We start from the raw sequence: 19538 nt of genomic DNA on the forward strand, positions 1-19538 counted from the left end.
AAGAGTGTAAAACGACCAGTACTGGGAACAAGAGTGTAAAATGACCAGTACTGGGAACAAGAGTGTAAAACGACCAGTACTGGGAACAAGAGTGTAAAACTACCAGTACTGGGAACAAGAGTGTAAAACTATCAGTACTGGGAACAAGAGTGTAAAACTACCAGTACTGGGAACAAGAGTGTAAAACGACCAGTACTGGGAACAAGAGTGTAAAATGACCAGTACTGGGAACAAGAGTGTAAAACTACCAGTACTGGGAACAAGAGTGTAAAATGACCAGTACTGGGAACAAGAGTGTAAAACGACCAGTACTGGGAGCAAGAGTGTAAAACTACCAGTACTGGGAACAAGAGTGTAAAACTACCAGTACTGGGAACAAGAGTGTAAAACTACCAGTACTGGGAACAAGAGTGTAAAACTACCAGCAGCAAGTACAAGGACTAAAAGTCCCAAAAAGACTTTACCAGAAATATTAACACTGCCAAAAGAAGTTGTCAGATCAGCTTCTACAGCTTCTTCTACTAAGAAAAGAGGCCAGAGTGGAGATGGTGAAGGAGAGCAAGACTGCTGCTAAAGTCCCTTGTGCCTGATTATGAGACTTCTCAAGTTCGAAGTAAGACTTTTTTTGTGAAGCATGAGAAAAAGTAGCTTTGCTCTAGTTTTCTGTTCTATATTCTAGTTTGTCCCTCCTTGGCCCCCGTAGTTCATCTCCTTGTCCCCACCTCCTTCCTGTGGCCAACTGGGCCAGAAGTAATCTATTATTAGCCTGTTCCTCTGCCCCACACACACACGCACGCACGCACGCACGCACGCACGCACGCACGCACGCACGCACACACATACACACACACACACACACACACACACACACACACACACACACACACACACACACACACACACACACACACACACACACACACACACACACACACACACACACACACACACACACGCCTACATACACTCACTCACACACAAACGTACACACACTTACACACACACACACGTAAACACTTACACACTTACACACACACAAATTCCCCTGTTACACTGAGGGCAGGCCTGCCAGACAGAACTGAACAACCTTACCACCAAGTAATGTACACCCACACACACCTCTCCCTGGCCTGAATATTGAGACACACACACCTCTCCCTGGCCTGAATATTGAGACACACACACCTCTCCCTGGCCTGAATATTGAGACACACACAACTCTCCCTGGCCTGAATATTGAGACACACACATCTCTCCCTGGCCTGAATATTGAGACACACACATCTCTCCCTGGCCTGAATATTGAGACACAAACATCTCTCCCTGGCCTGAATATTGAGACACACACATCTCTCCCTGGCCTGAATATTGAGACACACACATCTCTCCCTGGCCTGAATATTGAGACACACACATTTCTCCCTGGCCTGAATATTGAGACACACATACCTCTCCCTGGCCTGAATATTGAGACACACACACCTCTCCCTGGCCTGAATATTGAGACACACACACCTCTCCCTGGCCTGAATATTGAGACACACACCTCTCTCCCTGGCCTGAATATTGAGACACACACACCTCTCCCTGGCCTGAATATTGAGACACACACACCTCTCCCTGGCCTGAATATTGAGACACACACACCTCTCCCTGGCCTGAATATTGAGACACACACACCTCTCCCTGGCCTGAATATTGAGACACACACACCTCTCCCTCGCCTGATTATTGACACACACAAACCTCTCCCTGGCCTGAATATTGACACACACACACCTCTCCCTCGCCTGAATATTGAGACACACACACCTCTCCCTGGCCTGAATATTGAGACACACACATCTCTCCCTGGCCTGAATATTGAGACACACACATATCTCCCTGGCCTGAATATTGAGACACACACATCTCTCCCTGGCCTGAATATTGAGACACACACATCTCTCCCTCGCCTGAATATTGAGACACACACACCTCTCCCTGGCCTGAATATTGACACACACACACCTCTCCCTCGCCTGAATATTGAAACACACACACCTCTCCCTGGCCTGAATATTGAAAAACACACACACACAATGGACAAAGGCTGAGCTCCAATGAGTCCAGCAGCTGTGTTGCGGGGATAAGAGTGGAGCAAGCAGGAGTTCCCTGAAAGGAAAATTGAAGAGAACAGGCCTGCATCCTGCCCCTGAGGTTATCCAGCTTCTAGTCAAGCTACTTAGCCTGCTACAGTTAGGACATAAACCTCATAACAGCAGTCAGATCCCCTGTACTGCTACAGTTAGGACATGCAACTCCTAACACCTTATCCCCTATTCCCTAGCCTGCTACAGTTAGGACATGCAACTCCTAACACCTTATCCCCTATTCCCTAGCCTGCTACAGTTAGGACATGCAACTCCTAACACCTTATCCCCTATTCCCTAGCCTGCTACAGTTAGGACATGTAACTCCTAACACCTTATCCCCTATTCCCTAGCCTGCTACAGTTAGGACATGCAACTCCTAACACCTTATCCCCTATTCCCTAGCCTGCTACAGTTAGGACATGCAACTCCTAACACCTTATCCCCTATTCCCTAGCCTGCTACAGTTAGGACATGCAACTCCTAACACCTTATCCCCTATTCCCTAGCCTGCTACAGTTAGGACATGCAACTCCTAACACCTTATCCCCTATTCCCTAGCCTGCTACAGTTAGGACATGCAACTCCTAACACCTTATCCCCTATTCCCTAGCCTGCTACAGTTAGGACATGCAACTCCTAACACCTTATCCCCTATTCCCTAGCCTGCTACAGTTAGGACATGCAACTCCTAACACCTTATCCCCTATTCCCTAGCCTGCTACAGTTAGGACATGCAACTCCTAACACCTTATCCCCTATTCCCTAGCCTGCTACAGTTAGGACATGCAACTCCTAACACCTTATCCCCTATTCCCTAGCCTGCTACAGTTAGGACATGCAACTCCTAACACCTTATCCCCTATTCCCTAGCCTGCTACAGTTAGGACATGCAACTCCTAACACCTTATCCCCTATTCCCTAGCCTGCTACAGTTAGGACATGCAACTCCTAACACCTTATCCCCTATTCCCTAGCCTGCTACAGTTAGGACATAAACCTCCTAACAGCAGACATATCCCCTGTACTGCTACAGTTAGGATATAGACCTCATAACAGCAGACATATCCCCTATACCGCTACAGGGACATAAACCTCCTAACAGCAGACATATCCCCTATACTGCTACAGCTAGGATATAAACCTCCTAACAGCAGACATATCCCCTATACCGCTACAGTTAGGACATAAACCTCATAACAGCAGTCATATCCCCTGTACCGCTACAGTTAGGATATAAACCTCTTAACAGCAGACATATCCCCTATACCGCTACAGTTAGGACATAAACCTCATAACAGCAGACATATCCCCTATACCGCTACAGTTAGGATATAAACCTCCTAACAGCAGACATATCCCCTATACCGCTACAGTTAGGACATAAACCTCATAACAGCAGACATATCCCCTACACCGCTACAGTTAGGACATAAACCTCATAACAGCAGACATATCCCCTATACAGCTACAGTTAGGACATAAACCTCATAACAGCAGACATATCCCCTATACCGCTACAGTTAGGACATAAACCTCATAACAGCAGACATATCCCCTATTTCTTAGCCTGCTACAGGAACATCTCTGGAGAGACCTGAAAATAGCTGTGCAGCAACACTCCACATTCAACCTGACAGAACTTGAGACTATCTGCAAAAGAAGAATGGAAGAAACTCTCCAAATTCAGGTGGGCCAAACTTGTAGCGCCATACCCAAGAACACTCAAGGCTGTAATCACTGTCAAAGGTGCTTCATCAAATTACTGATTAAAGGGTGAATACTTGAAAATGTGATATTTTCGGGGGAGTTTTCTCATAAATTATCTAAAATATCTAAAAAACAGTGTTACTTTGTCATTATGGGGTATTGTGATGTCATTATGGGGTATTGTGATGTCATTATGGGGTATTGTGATGTCATTATGGAGTATTGTGATGTCATTAAGGGGTATTGTGATGTCATTATGGGGTATTTTGTGTAGACTGATGAGGGAAAAAAACTATTTAATCAATTTGAGAATAAGGCTGTAATCTAGCAAATTGTGGAAAAAGTCAAGGGGTCTGAATACTTTCCGAAGGCACTGCATCTCTGCTTCTAACCTACCAGAATCAAAAGCCATGGGGAATACTTCCTGATTCTGTCCAATCAGAGTGCAGAGCCACATACATATCACTGCTTCTTCCCTATCAGAGCTCAGGTCCACAGGGTATGTCTCTTCTGCCTGCCACAAACTCTTGGCTAGCGGAGGAGAGGAGAGGCCAAAGACATTCTGGCCAGCACAGCCACTAACCTTTAATCAGGGATAAGGAGCCTAGAGGAGGGTCTGGACAGAGATCAGAGATAACATTCACACACACGCACTCACACACAGAAAAATAGGCTACAAGAGACTGCCGGACTCTAATGGGCTTTAGAAGTCACTATATGTCCATGCTAGAAAGAACATTATCATGGGGTAGTGCTAGGTCTAGGAAGAGATCCATTTAGGATTCTAGTACAAAAGTCCAGTTAGAAGGACAGGCAGTGACTTAGGGAGATGAATGCATTTTGTCAGGTTCAGAAAACTGGTCACTGAGCTTTGTAGCTCATCTCCAAATACACAGTACACTCCAATTTCTCCATTCAGAAAAAGGCAAAGAGTTGTTTTCGAGCCGACCGGAGTCTGATGAGACAGTTTTACTGATGGACAGAGCTATTGTTTGTATGTCTTTGTAGTGATACATGTTTCTGCTTTAAGCCTGTCAGACGTAGCCTGTCAAAGCCAGACGTTGCCTGTAAAAGCCAGACGTAGCCTGTCATAGCCAGACGTAGCCTGTAAAAGCCAGACGTAGCCTGTAAAAGCCAGACGTAGCCTGTCATAGCCAGACGTAGCCTGTCAAAGACAGACGTAGCCTGTAAAAGCCAGACGTAGCCTGTAAAAGCCAGACATTGCCTGTAAAAGCCAGACGTAGCCTGAAAAAGCCAGACGTAGCCTGAAAAAGCCAGACGTAGCCTGTAAAAGCCAGACATTGCCTGTAAAGGCCAGACGTAGCCTGTAAAAGCCAGACGTAGCCTGTAAAAGCCAGACGTAGCCTGTCATAGCCAGACGTAGCCTGTAAAAGCCAGACGTAGCCTGTCAGATGTAGACCCACCCACAACAATACTCTAGATATAAAAAATAAAAAAACCTTCGAGTGAGGCCTTTGAGGGCGGTGGGGATCACACCTTGTCAGTGGTTGTTGCTAATTTCCCTGTCTCAAACGACACTGTGTCATTGGGTGTGAGGGGACAACGAACAGAACAGAACACAGCCTTAAAATGACCTCCATCCAGGGGAGGGTGCTGGAGGAGGGAGGGAGAGAGGAGAGAACGGGGGCAAAAACGACGAAACCAAACCCAGCAAGCAACTGCACAAAGGAAGGAGAGAAGGCGAAGGGGAAGACAGATGCAGTAACAATTGAAACACTCTTCGTAAAAGACGGTTTTGTCCTGTCTCCACAATAGACCTCTCTTATAACCCACCCACCAAGGATGACGAGGTAATGGACGTGACTAGTGGTCAGTGTCACTGAGGACCAGACTGATTGCTCTCTACTTCTCTCTCTCTCTCTCTCTCTCTCTCTCTCTCTCTCTCTCTCTCTCTCTCTCTCTCTCTCTCTCTCTCTCTCTCTCTCTCTCTCTCTCTCTCTCTCTCTCTCTCTCTCTCTCTCTCTCTCTCTCTCTCTCTCTCTCTCTCTCTCTCTCTCTCTCTCTCTCTCTCTCTCTCTCTCTCTCTCTCTCTCTCTCTCTCTCTCTCTCTCTCTCTCTCTCTCTCTCTCTCTCTCTCTCTCTCTCTCTCTCTCTCTCTCGTTCTCTCTCTCTCTCTCTCTCTCAATTTTCAATTCAATTTCAATTCAAGGGGCTTTATTGGCATGGGAAACATGTGTTAACATTGCCAAAGCAAGTGAGGTAGGTAATATACAAAAGTCAAATAAACAATAAAAATGAACAGTAAACATTACACATACAGAAGTTTCAAAACAATAAAGACATTACAAATGTCATATTATATATATGCAGTGTTGTAACAATGTACAAATGGTTAAAGCACACAAGTTAAAATAAATAAACATAAATATGGGTTGTATTTACAGTGGTGTTTGTTCTTCACTGGTTGCCCTTTTCTTGTGGCAACAGGTCACAAATCTTGCTGCTGTGATGGCACACTGTGGAATTTCACCCAGTAGATATGGGAGTTTATCAAAATTGGATTTGTTTTCGAATTCTTTGTGGATCTGTGTAATCTGAGGGAAATATGTCTCTCTAATATGGTCATACATTGGGCAGGAGGTTAGGAAGTGCAGCTCAGTTTCCACCTCATTTTGTGGGCAGTGTGCACATAGCCTGTCTTCTCTTGAGAGCCATGTCTGCCTACGGCGGCCTTTCTCAATAGCAAGGCTATGCTCACTGAGTCTGTACATAGTCAAAGCTTTCCTTAAGTTTGGGTCAGTCACAGTGGTCAGGTATTCTGCCACTGTGTACTCTCTGTTTAGGGCCAAATAGCATTCTAGTTTGCTCAGTTTTTTTGTTAATTCTTTCCAATGTGTCAAGTAATTATCTTTTTGTTTTCTCATGATTTGGTTGGGTCTAATTGTGCTGTTGTCCTGGGGCTCTGTGGGGTGTGTTTGTGTTTGTGAACAGAGCCCTAGGACCAGCTTGCTTAGGGGACTCTTCTCCAGGTTCATCTCTCTGTAGGTGATGGCTTTGTTATGGAAGGTTTGGGAATCGCTTCCTTTTAGGTGGTTGTAGAATTTAACGGCTCTTTTCTGGATTTTGATAATTAGTGGGTATCGGCCTAATTCTGCTCTGCATGCATTATTTGGTGTTCTACGTTGTACACGGAGGATATTTTTGCAGAATTCTGCATGCAGAGTCTCAATTTGGTGTTTGTCCCATTTTGTGAAATCTTGGTTGGTGAGCGGACCCCAGACCTCACAACCATAAAGGGCAATGGGCTCTATGACTCTCTCTCTCTCTCTCTCTGTGCTTCATATCACCAACAGTCAGCATGTATTACCACTCAAACACATACTCACTTTGTTAAGATTCAGCCAGGAATTTAGTTCTTTGTGGCAGTTGTGTCTCAGTATGTCTACTTAGTGCAGGGCTTGGATTGGACAAACACACACTCACTCACTCACACACACACACACACACACACACACACACACACACACACACACACACACACACACACACACACACACACACACACACACACACACACACACACACACACACACACACACACACACACACACACACACACACACACACACACACACACACACACACACACACACACACACACACACACACACACACTCATTCATTCACACACTTACACATACATACATAGTCAGGGTCAGCTGATTGACAGACACTCAGTTTTAGTGGTTAGAGAACAGGGACAGTAAGGCACCCATCCACTCTCAGACCATCAGGATTGGAAAGACTATACTTCTCATGATATTCATATCACTGTAAATACATTAATAATCAAATCAGTGTTCATTTCTCATTTTGATGATTTACTGTTCCAAACACAAGCACTCTCAAAAAGTGATGTACGAATTGTTTAGATATCCAATAACAACTCTTGATGGGAATCGGATGCTCATGTCTAGAGTCAAATTAATTCTACAACGAGCAAGGTAGAGCTGGTGGATGGAGAGCAAGCTTTTACATATCTATATTTGGGGAGGCAGGGTAGCCTAGTGGTTAGAGTGTTGGAATAGTAACCGCAAGGTTGTAAGATCAAATCACTGAGCAGACAAGGTACAAATATGTTGTTCTGCCCCGGGACACGGCAGTTAACCCACTGTTCCTAGGCCGTCATTGAAAATAAGAAGTTGTTCTTAACTGACTTCCCTTATTAAATATAGGTAAAAACATATATTTATCTCTTCCTCGCTGTCAGTGCTGGACTCAATCTCAGGTGCTATTCACTTTTTTATTGTGTGTGTGTGTGTGTGTTTGCGTGTATTCAGACCCCTTGACTTTTCCCACATTTTGTTAATTACAGCCTTATTCTAAAATGAATTCAATACACGTATTTCCTCATCAATCTTCACACACTAACCCATAATGACAAAGTGAAAACAGGTTTTTATAAATGTTTGCAAATGTATTAAAAATAAAAACAGAAATAGCTAAGTATAAGTATTCAGACCCTTTGCTATGAGACTCAAAATGGAGCTCAGGTGCATCCTGTTTCCATTGATCACCCTTGAGATATTCCTACAACTTGATTGGAGTCCACCTGTGGTATATTCAATTGATTGGTCTAGAAGAAAAAGAAACGCACACCTATTTAGGCGAGGTGCTGGCTAGCGGAGTAGAAAACTTGAAAATAAAGGAGAGCCGCACACTCTAGGAGCTCAGATGCAAAAATGTAATGTCCAACGTTTCGACAGCCAAGCTGTCTTCATCAGGGTATAATCACAAACACTGCGGGATGACTCGTTTATATAGTGTCAAAAGACACACAGGTGTCTGTAATCATGGCCAAGAGTGGCCTAATATCATTGGTTAATTCTCATATATTAAAATGGCATACAAAGAGCAGCATACAAAAAACAAATGGATAGCATTTGATACTGTGATCATAGATTCATTTTAGACTACACAAGCTTACAAACAATTACAATGGCAAATAATCACAAGAATGGCTTCAGATCAAAGTCTACGTTGAGACCGAAGGGAGCAAGGGTCTTTAAATTAAAGTTCCAGGCAGCCTCTCGTTTTAACAATACATTTAACATTTACATTTAAGTCCTTTAGCAGACGCTCTTATCCAGAGCGACTAGATTATCAAGGTCACCCCCTCTCCTAGGGAGGGTGACATGTTCGATGCCAATATAACGCAGAAACGAAATCGAGTGGCCTGCCTCCAAAAAGTGAGCCTCAACTGGGTAAGTCAAGTTTTTGCACCGAATGGTGCTACGATGCTCTGAGATACGTACTTTTAATTCGCGCTTTGTTTTACCCACATCATTTTTTACCACAAGTACAAGTTATAAGATAAATAACTGCCTTAGTGGAGCACGTAATAACACCTTTGATTGGGATCGATTTCCCTGTTTGTGGGTGTTTGAAGGATCTGCATTTATAAGTGCCATTGCATTGAGCACAGCCATTACACAGTAATTTCCATCCAGTAGGGGAGCAAATAGGTTATTCAATTAGGTAGGTATTCAATTGATTGGACATGATTTGGAAAGGCACACACCTGTCTATATTAGATCCCACAGTTGACAGTGCATGTCAGAGCAAAAACCAAGTCAAGAGATCGAAGGAATTGTCCATAGAGCTCAGAGACAGGAATGTGTCAATGCACCAATCTGGGGAAGTGTACCAAAACATTTCTGCAGCAATGAAGGTCCCCAAGAACACAGTGGCCGCCATCATTCTTAAATGGAAGAACTTTGGAACCACCAAGACTCTTCCTAGAGCTGGCCGCCCGGCCAAACTGAGCAATCGAGGGAGAAGGGCCTTGTTCAGGGAGGTGACCAAGTACCCGAAGGTCAATCTGACAGAGCTCCAGAGTTCCTCTCTGGTGATGGGACAACCTTTCAAAGGGACAAATATCTTTGCAGCACTCCAACAATCAGGTCTTTATGGTAGAGTGGCTAGACAGAAGCCACTCCTCAGTAAAAGGCACATGACAGCCAGCTTGGAGTTTGCCAAAAGTTACCTTAAGGACTCTCAGACCATGAGAAACAAGAATCTCTGGTCGGATGAAACCAAGATTGAACTCTTTGGCCTCAATACCAAGCGTCACGTCTGGAGGAAACCTGGCACTATGGTGAAGCATGGTGGTGACAGCATCATGCTGTCGGAATGTTTTTCAGCGCCAGGGACTGGGAGACTAGTCAGGATCGAGGGCAAGATGAACGGAGCATTGTAAAGAGAGATATTTTATGAAATCCTGCTTCAGAGCGCTCAGGACCTCAGACTGAGGCAACGGTTCACCTTCCAACAGGACAATGACCCTAAGCACACAGCCAAGACAATGCAGGAGTGACTTCGGGACAAGTCTCTGAATGTCCTTGAGTGGCCCAGCCAGAGCCCGGACTTGAACCCGATCGAACATCTCTGGAGAGACCTTAAAATAGCTGTGCAGTGACGCTCCCCTTCCAACCTCACAGAGCTTGAGAGGATCTGTAGAAAATGATACAGGTGTGCCTTGTGGCGTCATACCCAAGAAGACTTGAGGCTGTAATCACTGCCCAAGGTGCTTCAACAAAGTACTGAGCAAAGGATCTGAATACTTATGTAAATATTATATTTCAGTTATTGTTTTTTTATACATTTGCAAACATTTCTGAAAACTTGTTTTTGCATTGTCATAATGGGGTATTGCGTGTAGATTGATGAGGGGAAAAAACAATGTAATCAATTTTAGAATAAGGCTGTAATGTAACAAAATGTGGAAAAAGTCAAGGGGGTCTAAATACTTTCCTAATGCACTGTACATGTATTCTGTGCTTCTCTCCCTGTGGCTGTTACATAGCTTGATGTCATGACACCAATCCAGAATCCGACCTACAATTGGCACAAATCTTTAATTAACTATTTACAAACAGGTGCTTTCACAGATCACTATAATTAATGTATTAATTACAACAATGTTTTACAGTTAGAATTAAAAACCCTAGACATTGAGTCCAAGTTGGTTTTAAAACCCTGGACACTGAGTCCAAGTTGGTTGAAACCCAACTTGTCCAAGTTGGTAAAGTCATTGCAACCCCAGAGACGTGGATCATATACTGAAGAACCATGTCCTTAGTAACTAAACGTACCAACTGTAAAGTACCATTATCCAGTCGCTCTGGATAAGAGCGTCTGCTAAATGTCTGCTAAACCTTAAATGTAAATGTAAATATACTTACTGTAGGCTACATATATTATGATGATTTCAATAATGGCACCTGCTAAAGGTAAATTACCATATCATTAGTTGGATGAAACCTGGTAATTACTGTCTATAACACACGGCAGAACAGAACACCCATGGTACAATGTCTTGTGGCCTACCAGGGTCTTCCTCAGACAGCGTTGCCATGGCGCCAGTCAATCAGGGGACATGGATGTGGTGGTTGTCCTGGGCAACCAGATAGATGGCGGGTCGAAAGAGGGGCAGAATGTCCTCAGACAGACAGTGATTCAGGCGGTGACCAAACACAAACACCACACACACACACACACACACACACACACACACACACACACACACACACACACACACACACACACACACACACACACACACACACACACACACACACACACACACACACACACACACACACACACACACACACACACACACAGGTTGAGCAAACAACCAGAGTTGGAACAACACTCAGAGCCAGCATGCTGCTCCACCCTTCTTCACACACACACACACACACACACACACACACACACACACACACACACACACACACACACACACACACACACACACACACACACACACACACACACACACACACACACACACACACACACACACACACACACACACACACACACACCATCTTCTGCCCCGGAACACGTGCAGGTAGACAGAGATATACTGCTGTATTCAGATACAGGTCACTCATCCCATCTATCTTGTCTGCCCATATCTGACCAATTCTCTAGCTATTTTAAAGTTTCATAACAACATTACACACATCATCTTCACTTAACTTTGCTTATTACAATACAACACAACTACAAAGTAACAATTACACGACTATAACACAGCTATAACACAACTAACTACAACAACAGTATTTATACAGTAGCTTTACTAACACTGAGTGGTGCAACAGGTCAAATGAGAAGTAGCTGTCTGATATACTGTAGATACAACAGTCTTCTGACGACTTCTAATATAAATGTAGCCTTATGATTACAGCACAGCATATAGACAGATCATACATCTCTGTCATACAAACATAGTTTCATTTCTATCTGCAATATGTTGTGAATTGAATAAGCACCATGCAGCGCTATAGGTAAATGTACTACACCAGAGTTATTGTCAGGCCAATATAGTGAAGATAACCGTGCACATTGTGTGTAGTATTTATTGAGGCATAACGTTTCTGTACTGTACACACAGGAGCCCTTAATCATCGAAACGAACATGCACAATTTCACGCTCTTTTCTACAATCGTTGGGTAAGTCAGAGACAGTGTGCGGGGCGGGAGAGTCTCTTCAACGATTCTACTTGAGCCTCTTACACTCCTGTGACAAGATGTTGGCCTACTTCATGAGTGTGTTCTATTGTCAGGTAAGTTCATTACCACTCATAACCCTAATTGCTCTTGTAAGTTGCTCTGGATAAGAATGTCTGCTAAATGACTTAAATGTGAATAACAAAGCCCTGTGCTCCAGCCCAGTGTCCCCTGTCTAAATATAACCCCTTACTTTAATAATAAAGGCAGGGTGGAGTGGACCTGTCAATAATTAAGTGGCTCTTTTCTGATGGGAGAAGAGAGACTCATTTAAATGGTGTCTGTGTAAAGTGAACCATGACAGCTAAGGTGTTAGTCAGTCAGTAAGTCTGTCAGGTGGAAGGAACGCCACCATCCTCTTTGCTTTATCTTAGTTATAAGTTATCATACGGTTTCAGTTTCAGTTGTTTCATGGAAAAAGTTCTACTTAATACACTGAAAACAAATCTCCATAATTTGAAAGTAAAAGTGTATTAAGCTAGGCTATAATAGACAGGCTAGGCTATAATAGACAGGCTAGGCTATAATAGACAGGCTAGGCTATAATAGACAGGCTAGGCTATAATAGACAGGCTAGGCTATAATAGACAGGCTAGGCCATAATAGACAGGCTAGGCTATAATAGACAGGCTAGGCTATAATAGACAGGCTAGGCTATAATAGACAGGCTAGGCTATAATAGGCAGGCTAGGCTATAATAGACAGGCTAGGCTATAATAGACAGGCTAGGCTATAATAGGCAGGCTAGGCTATAATAGACAGGCTAGGCTATAATAGACAGGCTAGGCTATAATAGGCAGGCTAGGCTATAATAGACAGGCTAGGCTATAATAGGCAGGCTAGGCTATAATGGGCAGGCTAGGCTATAATAGGCAGGCTAGGCTATAATAGGCAGGCTAGGCTATAATAGACATGCTAGGCTATAATAGGCAGGCTATAATAGGCAGGCTAGGCTATAATAGGCAGGCTAGGCTATAATAGACAGGCTAGCATTGTGACCTGCTTTCCACAGGTCACAATGCTTTCCACAGCTCACAATGCTTTCCACAGGTCACAATGCTTTCCACAGCTCACAATACTTTCCACGGGTCACAATACTTTCCATAGGTCACAATGCTGTCCACAGGTCACAATGCTTTCCACAGGTCACAATGCTTTCCACAGGTCACAATGCTTTCCACAGGTCACAATGCTTTCCACAGCTCACAATACTTTCCACAGCTCACAATGCTTTCCACAGGTCACAATGCTTTCCACAGGTCACAATACTTTCCACAGCTCACAATGCTTTCCACAGGTCACAATGCTTTCCACAGGTCACAATACTTTCCACAGGTCACAATGCTTTCCACAGGTCACAATGCTTTCCACAGGTCACAATGCTTTCCACAGCTCACAATGCTTTCCACAGCTCACAATGCTTTCCACAGCTCACAATGCTTTCCACAGGTCACAATACTTTCCACAGCTCACAATGCTTTCCACAGGTCACAATGCTTTCCACAGCTCACAATGCTTTCCACAGCTCACAATGCTTTCCACAGGTCACAATGCTTTCCACAGCTCACAATGCTTTCCACAGCTCACAATGCTTTCCACAGGTCACAATGCTTTCCACAGGTCACAATACTTTCCACAGGTCACAATGCTTTCCACAGGTCACAATGCTTTCCACAGGTCACAATGCTTTCCACAGCTCACAATGCTTTCCACAGCTCACAATGCTTTCCACAGCTCACAATGCTTTCCACAGCTCACAATGCTTTCCACAGCTCACAATGCTTTCCACAGCTCACAATGCTTTCCACAGCTCACAATGCTTTCCACAGCTCACAATGCTTTCCACAGCTCACAATACTTTCCACAGCTCACAATGCTTTCCACAGCTCACAATGCTTTCCACAGCTCACAATGCTTTCCACAGCTCACAATGCTTTCCACAGCTCACAATACTTTCCACAGCTCACAATGCTTTCCACAGCTCACAATGCTTTCCACAGCTCACAATGCTTTCCACAGGTCACAATGCTTTCCACAGCTCACAATGCTTTCCACAGCTCACAATACTTTCCACAGGTCACAATGCTTTCCACAGGTCACAATGCTTTCCACAGCTCACAATGCATTGCACAGTTTATTTTCAATAGATGTTAATTTCTATTCTATGATCAAATGTTGCATAAAGTGACTGAATATGTGACATTCAGAATCATGCCTTCTGGTTGTCAAAGTCAAACTGTGTGTTAATTAGTTGATATTGCCTTCCATAAAAGCAACATGGACTAGGCTACCGATACAACACCACAAGAAAGACGCACGATAGCGCACACTACAAAATAATGTAGCCAATGCCTCCAAAACATGAATCAAGTCAAGACAGGCACCAGACAAATAAACAGACGTGTCTTTTCTAACCTTGCTTCTGAGCTGTCCGGAGGTCGACACTTTCCGAATGAGTTTCTGCGGGCCTTCTTGTTCTCCCTCGCTGTCTGACGACTCATCCACCGCCCCGGAGCCCCCGACAGCCCCCACCACATGGGCATGGATCCCCGCTGTCGAATGGCCTTTCACCGGCTCCTGTTGGGAGAAAGGATAAGACCAGTCGGAGTTAGTCTTCTCCGGGTCAGCCGCTCCCTTCCTCTCCGGGATGCGAGAGCTGGACAGTGGTTGAAAAGCGGCTTTCCTCGCCGTCATCTCCTCCCGCTTCTCAAACCTATAACTGGCGCTATAAGAACCGAGATCTATCCAAGAACATACGTCCGCGGGTGAGCTCACGGGGGTGTAGCATGTCTCGGTGCTGTGGGGTTTACTAGGGTAAAGCTTGGTTCAGGATGTGTTTATGGTTCCAGCCTACATGCTCAGATCAGACTGAGGCTAAAGACCGCCTAGGCTCAGTAGGCTGCCCTCCTTACACACAGCTACAGACACACCACCAGCCAACAACCAGTGGACATCGCCATGGAAGGCCCTAGTGGCCGCAACAGAAGCAGTCCAGCGGGTAGCCTACTGTAACTGTAACCGATTGAAAAGCCCACTCAAAAATATGAGCAAATGGAACAGCCTAACTACTCGGACAATGTAACTATATATTTTAGCCTATACGCAGGAACACAATGATATATAAATTACCTATTTTCCAGATTGTGGCTAAGTATAATGATATGGATCTTATATTAATTCTAAAAAGGCATGTGCGATAAAGAAAACTATATTTCCAACACCAACACAACACAACACTATTTCACAGTTAATAATAGGCCTACATATTGTCAACCACTATCGAGTCGGAAGCAAAGATGAAACAAAGTAGCCTTTACGGGGGTGGGAAAATGTAGCCCACGGGTTACACTGCAATGGTTTTGCGATTGTAGAGAAACCATCCCATTGCTCAGGCTAAATGACACAGGATACTTTGCGACAATGTACCAAGAGAAGCCGTGCATATTCTCACGAAATGTGTGACTTAAAAACAAAATACATAGAAAAGGCTATTCACATCGAAAGTGTCTGATTTATTATTAAATCGTATATAATGCTGTATCTTTATAAGTCTACATGGGTTAAATGTGAACATACAATTAACCACTTGAATAGCAACTTCACACACAGACAGATAACTAGCCTAATGAGATACATGTCCGTGTTTCTAAAGATTAACTTTGTTAATCATCAATTTGACTGTTCTATTGCTTTTGTTTTTTTTACAGCAAATTACGGTTTGATCTTCCGAAAATCAAAGGCATTCAGTTCTCCCCAAAAAATGACTGGTCGGAATGGTGACTCGAAAATATTTAGAAATGATTCTAAAGTGGGATAAAAACGTCAGTCTTTTTCTCTTTTTCTCTTTAGTCTGCTAACCAAAACGAAAGATCTATATCCACTATCATAATTCACTAGAAATCCTTAGTTCCTTTAAATAAACTACCGACCAGGTCCTCCCACGCAGGGCTGCGAGTATAACGGTAGACGTCTTCCATAGTCCCGCTCAGTCAGCTCCCGGAAACCAGTCTAGGAATAGGCTAAGAGTCTGTCTGGTAGGTTAGCCTACCGTAAAACCGGGCATATGGATTCAGGTCCGGAATCAGATAGGCTATAATTCCGTGTTGCCTACTACTACACTCGACCATCTCTCCAATCATCTTTCTGCCTTTTCCCTCACTATTCGTTCAAGGGCTGAGCCTCGTCGCCACGTGATAAATGTCAAACCGGTACAGTATATGGCACCGGGGAGCTCCTAAGGGAGTACGGAGGGAGAATGCGGCTGGGGTTAATGCTCATGACCCCATATGATTCGAATAAGCCTACACCGCCTTAATCAAATTGTGGCTGAATTTGATCCACTCTCTCACAAATTACGAATGCAATGACTATGGATAGGCTACACACAGTCGTTTAATTTAAACATTTTCCACAGAGGGTAGAAACATGTTGAGTCTTTGACTCGGCTATATGTTGAAATGTCTAGACAGACAACATGAATTTAGCATAGCAGGATTCATGTATGAAGTCTTGATCAGATAACTGGACAATCTTCGCTTTGACAAACGTAGCCTAAATTAATTCAGAAGCATAAATGCCTCAACCAATAATATACGTTGACAAGACAATTCAGGGGAATAGGCTACAGTCTATATCAGCTGGAAAATGTTTAATCAGTTTATCTAGGGGACAGATCCCCCCCCCCCCTACCCAAAGTAAAAAAAAAAAATCACATGACCATCCCCTTGTACTGTATAATAAATTGAACACCCTCCTCCCTCATAGAATTAAAACAACATAATATTTGGGACAGCACATAATAATACCTGTAGTGACCCTGTGTTTATAAACTTGGATGTCGGCTTTGCCACTTCAGCATGCCTTTGTGGCACAGTTGATACCACCTCAGGGCTACATACTAGAAGGTTGAGGGTTAACCGACCACCACAGACGAGCTCACTCTGCCTGCCTGTTTCATAACACTGCGATCAGACTGGCTGCAGTCAACGACCAGCTAGGGGGAACACCACCACTATAAATAGACTATGTCAATCAGGACAAACAGAAAACACATCCCTCCCTACCTTGTAGGCTTACCCAGTATAGAAGGCTTGGCTTGTCAATCCAGACAAACAGAAAACACATCCCTCCCTACATTGTAGGCTTACCCAGTATAGAAGGCTTGGCTTGTCAATCTGGACAAACAGAAAACATATCCCTCCCTACCTTGTAGAGTATAGAAGGCTTGGCTTGTCAATCTGGACAAACAGAAAACACATCCCTCCCTACCTTGTAGGCTTACCCAGTATAGAAGGCTTGGCTTGACAATCTCCGAATGTCATGAAACCTTTTGATGTTTTGTAACAGATGTCTCTTTCCATTCCTCTATTGTCCGCTGCATTTTGGATTGATTGATTGACTTTATTTGTCATAAAAAATATATATATATTTTCCCAAAGCTTTTTTTACAGTGACAGACACATTACAGGCACATTACAGGGATACAGACACATGACACAGATACAGACACAATACATAGTGTCACGCCCTGAACATAGTAGGCTGTTTTTCTCTGTGTTGGTTTGGGCGTGATGGTGACTTGGGTGGGTTATCTAGGTGTATTTGTATGTCTATGGTGGCCTGATATGGTTTCCAATCAGAGGCAGCTGTTTATCGTTGTCTCTGATTGGGGATCATATTTAGGCAGCCATTTCCCTTTTGTGTTTGTAGTATATTGTCTATGTTTAGTTGGCTGTCTGCACTATTTTGTATAGCTTCACGTTTCGTCCGTTGATTTTGTTGTTTTTGTTCAGTGTTTATTCATTAAAAGAGAATGTACGCATACCACGCTGTGCCTTGGTCTCACTCATACGACGATCATGACACATAGATACAGACACATTACATAGATACAGACACTTTACAGAGATAGAGACACATTACAGAGATACAGACACATTACAGAGACAAAGACACACTGCATAGATACAGACACAGTGCATAGATACAGACACATTACATAGATACAGATACATTACATAGATACAGACACATTACAGAGATACAGACATAGTACAGAGATACAGACACATTACATAGATACAGACACATTACATAGATACAGACACAATACAGAGATACAGACACATTACAGAGATACAGACACATTACATAGATACAGACACATTACAGAGATACAGACACATTACATAGATACAGACACATTACCGTGATACAGACACAATACATAGATACAGACACATTACATAGATACAGACACTTTACATAGATACAGACACATTGCAGTGATACAGACACAATACAGAGATACAGACACATTACATAGATACAGACACAATACATAGATACAGACACAGTACAGAGATACAGACACATTACAGAGATACAGACACATTACATAGATACAGACACATTACAGAGATACAGACACATTACAGAGATACAGACACATTTCATAGATACAGACACATTACAGAGAGAGATTGTGGTGGCAGGTAGCCAAGTGGTAAGAGCGTTGGACTAGTAACTGAGAGGTTGCCAGATTGAATCCCCGAGCTGACTAGGTAAAAATGTGTCATTCTGCCTCTGAACAAGGCAGTTAACCCACTGTTCCTAAGCTGTCATTGAAAATAAGAATTTGTTCATAACTGACTTGCCTAGTTAAATAAAGTTTAAATAAAAAAATAGAGATGAAAATATGCTCAACCTCCAGGTAAGTATGAGGGGGGAGTTTATGTACAATTCTTAAAAGCTTGTTTGGCTGGTAGCCTATTCTTTAGAAGTTTGGGTCCGCTGGTGAACAATGATGTGCAGGCACAATCAAAGTGACCCTGGACTAGCCCACTAGCGCGAGTCTTGAGAATGTCTATAGCTACACAACATGGCCAAAAGTATGTGGAATTGTGTGCAGAAATTTGATGAACTGACTTGTTGGAAAAGTGACACGTTGTCACTTTGAACGTCACTGAGCTCTTCAATACGAGCCATTTTACTGCCAATGTATGCTTAATTTTGTACACCTGTCAGTAACAGGGGGTGGCTGAAATAGCCAAATTCACTCATTTGAAATGGTTGTCCACATACTTTGGGCCATGCGGTGTAGGTTTCCATCCAATTAGTGACACATTTTCTTGTGAATATTCTAAAATCTGC

At 43.5% G+C, this 19538-nt stretch overlaps 1 protein-coding gene across 7 annotated transcripts in view; it reads right to left on the bottom strand.

Moving 5' to 3' along the window:
* Nucleotides 1-16504, bottom strand: part of LOC139546313 (diacylglycerol kinase eta-like) — a 127130-nt gene extending 110626 nt beyond the window's left edge. For 3 of the 7 annotated variants that reach the window (XM_071354553.1, XM_071354548.1, XM_071354547.1), the window contains exon 1: nucleotides 14802-16504. In XM_071354553.1, the coding sequence (XP_071210654.1) occupies nucleotides 14802-15080 (279 nt within the window). In that variant the 5' untranslated portion in view covers nucleotides 15081-16504. The remainder of the gene's footprint in view (nucleotides 1-14801) is intronic. The other 4 variants (XM_071354552.1, XM_071354551.1, XM_071354549.1 and 1 more) reach the window with 3 other exon arrangements.
* Between the last annotated feature and the right edge of the window lie 3034 nt (nucleotides 16505-19538).

This window comes from Salvelinus alpinus, chromosome 20 (genome assembly GCF_045679555.1).
Source record: "Salvelinus alpinus chromosome 20, SLU_Salpinus.1, whole genome shotgun sequence".
NCBI lineage: Eukaryota > Metazoa > Chordata > Actinopteri > Salmoniformes > Salmonidae > Salvelinus > Salvelinus alpinus.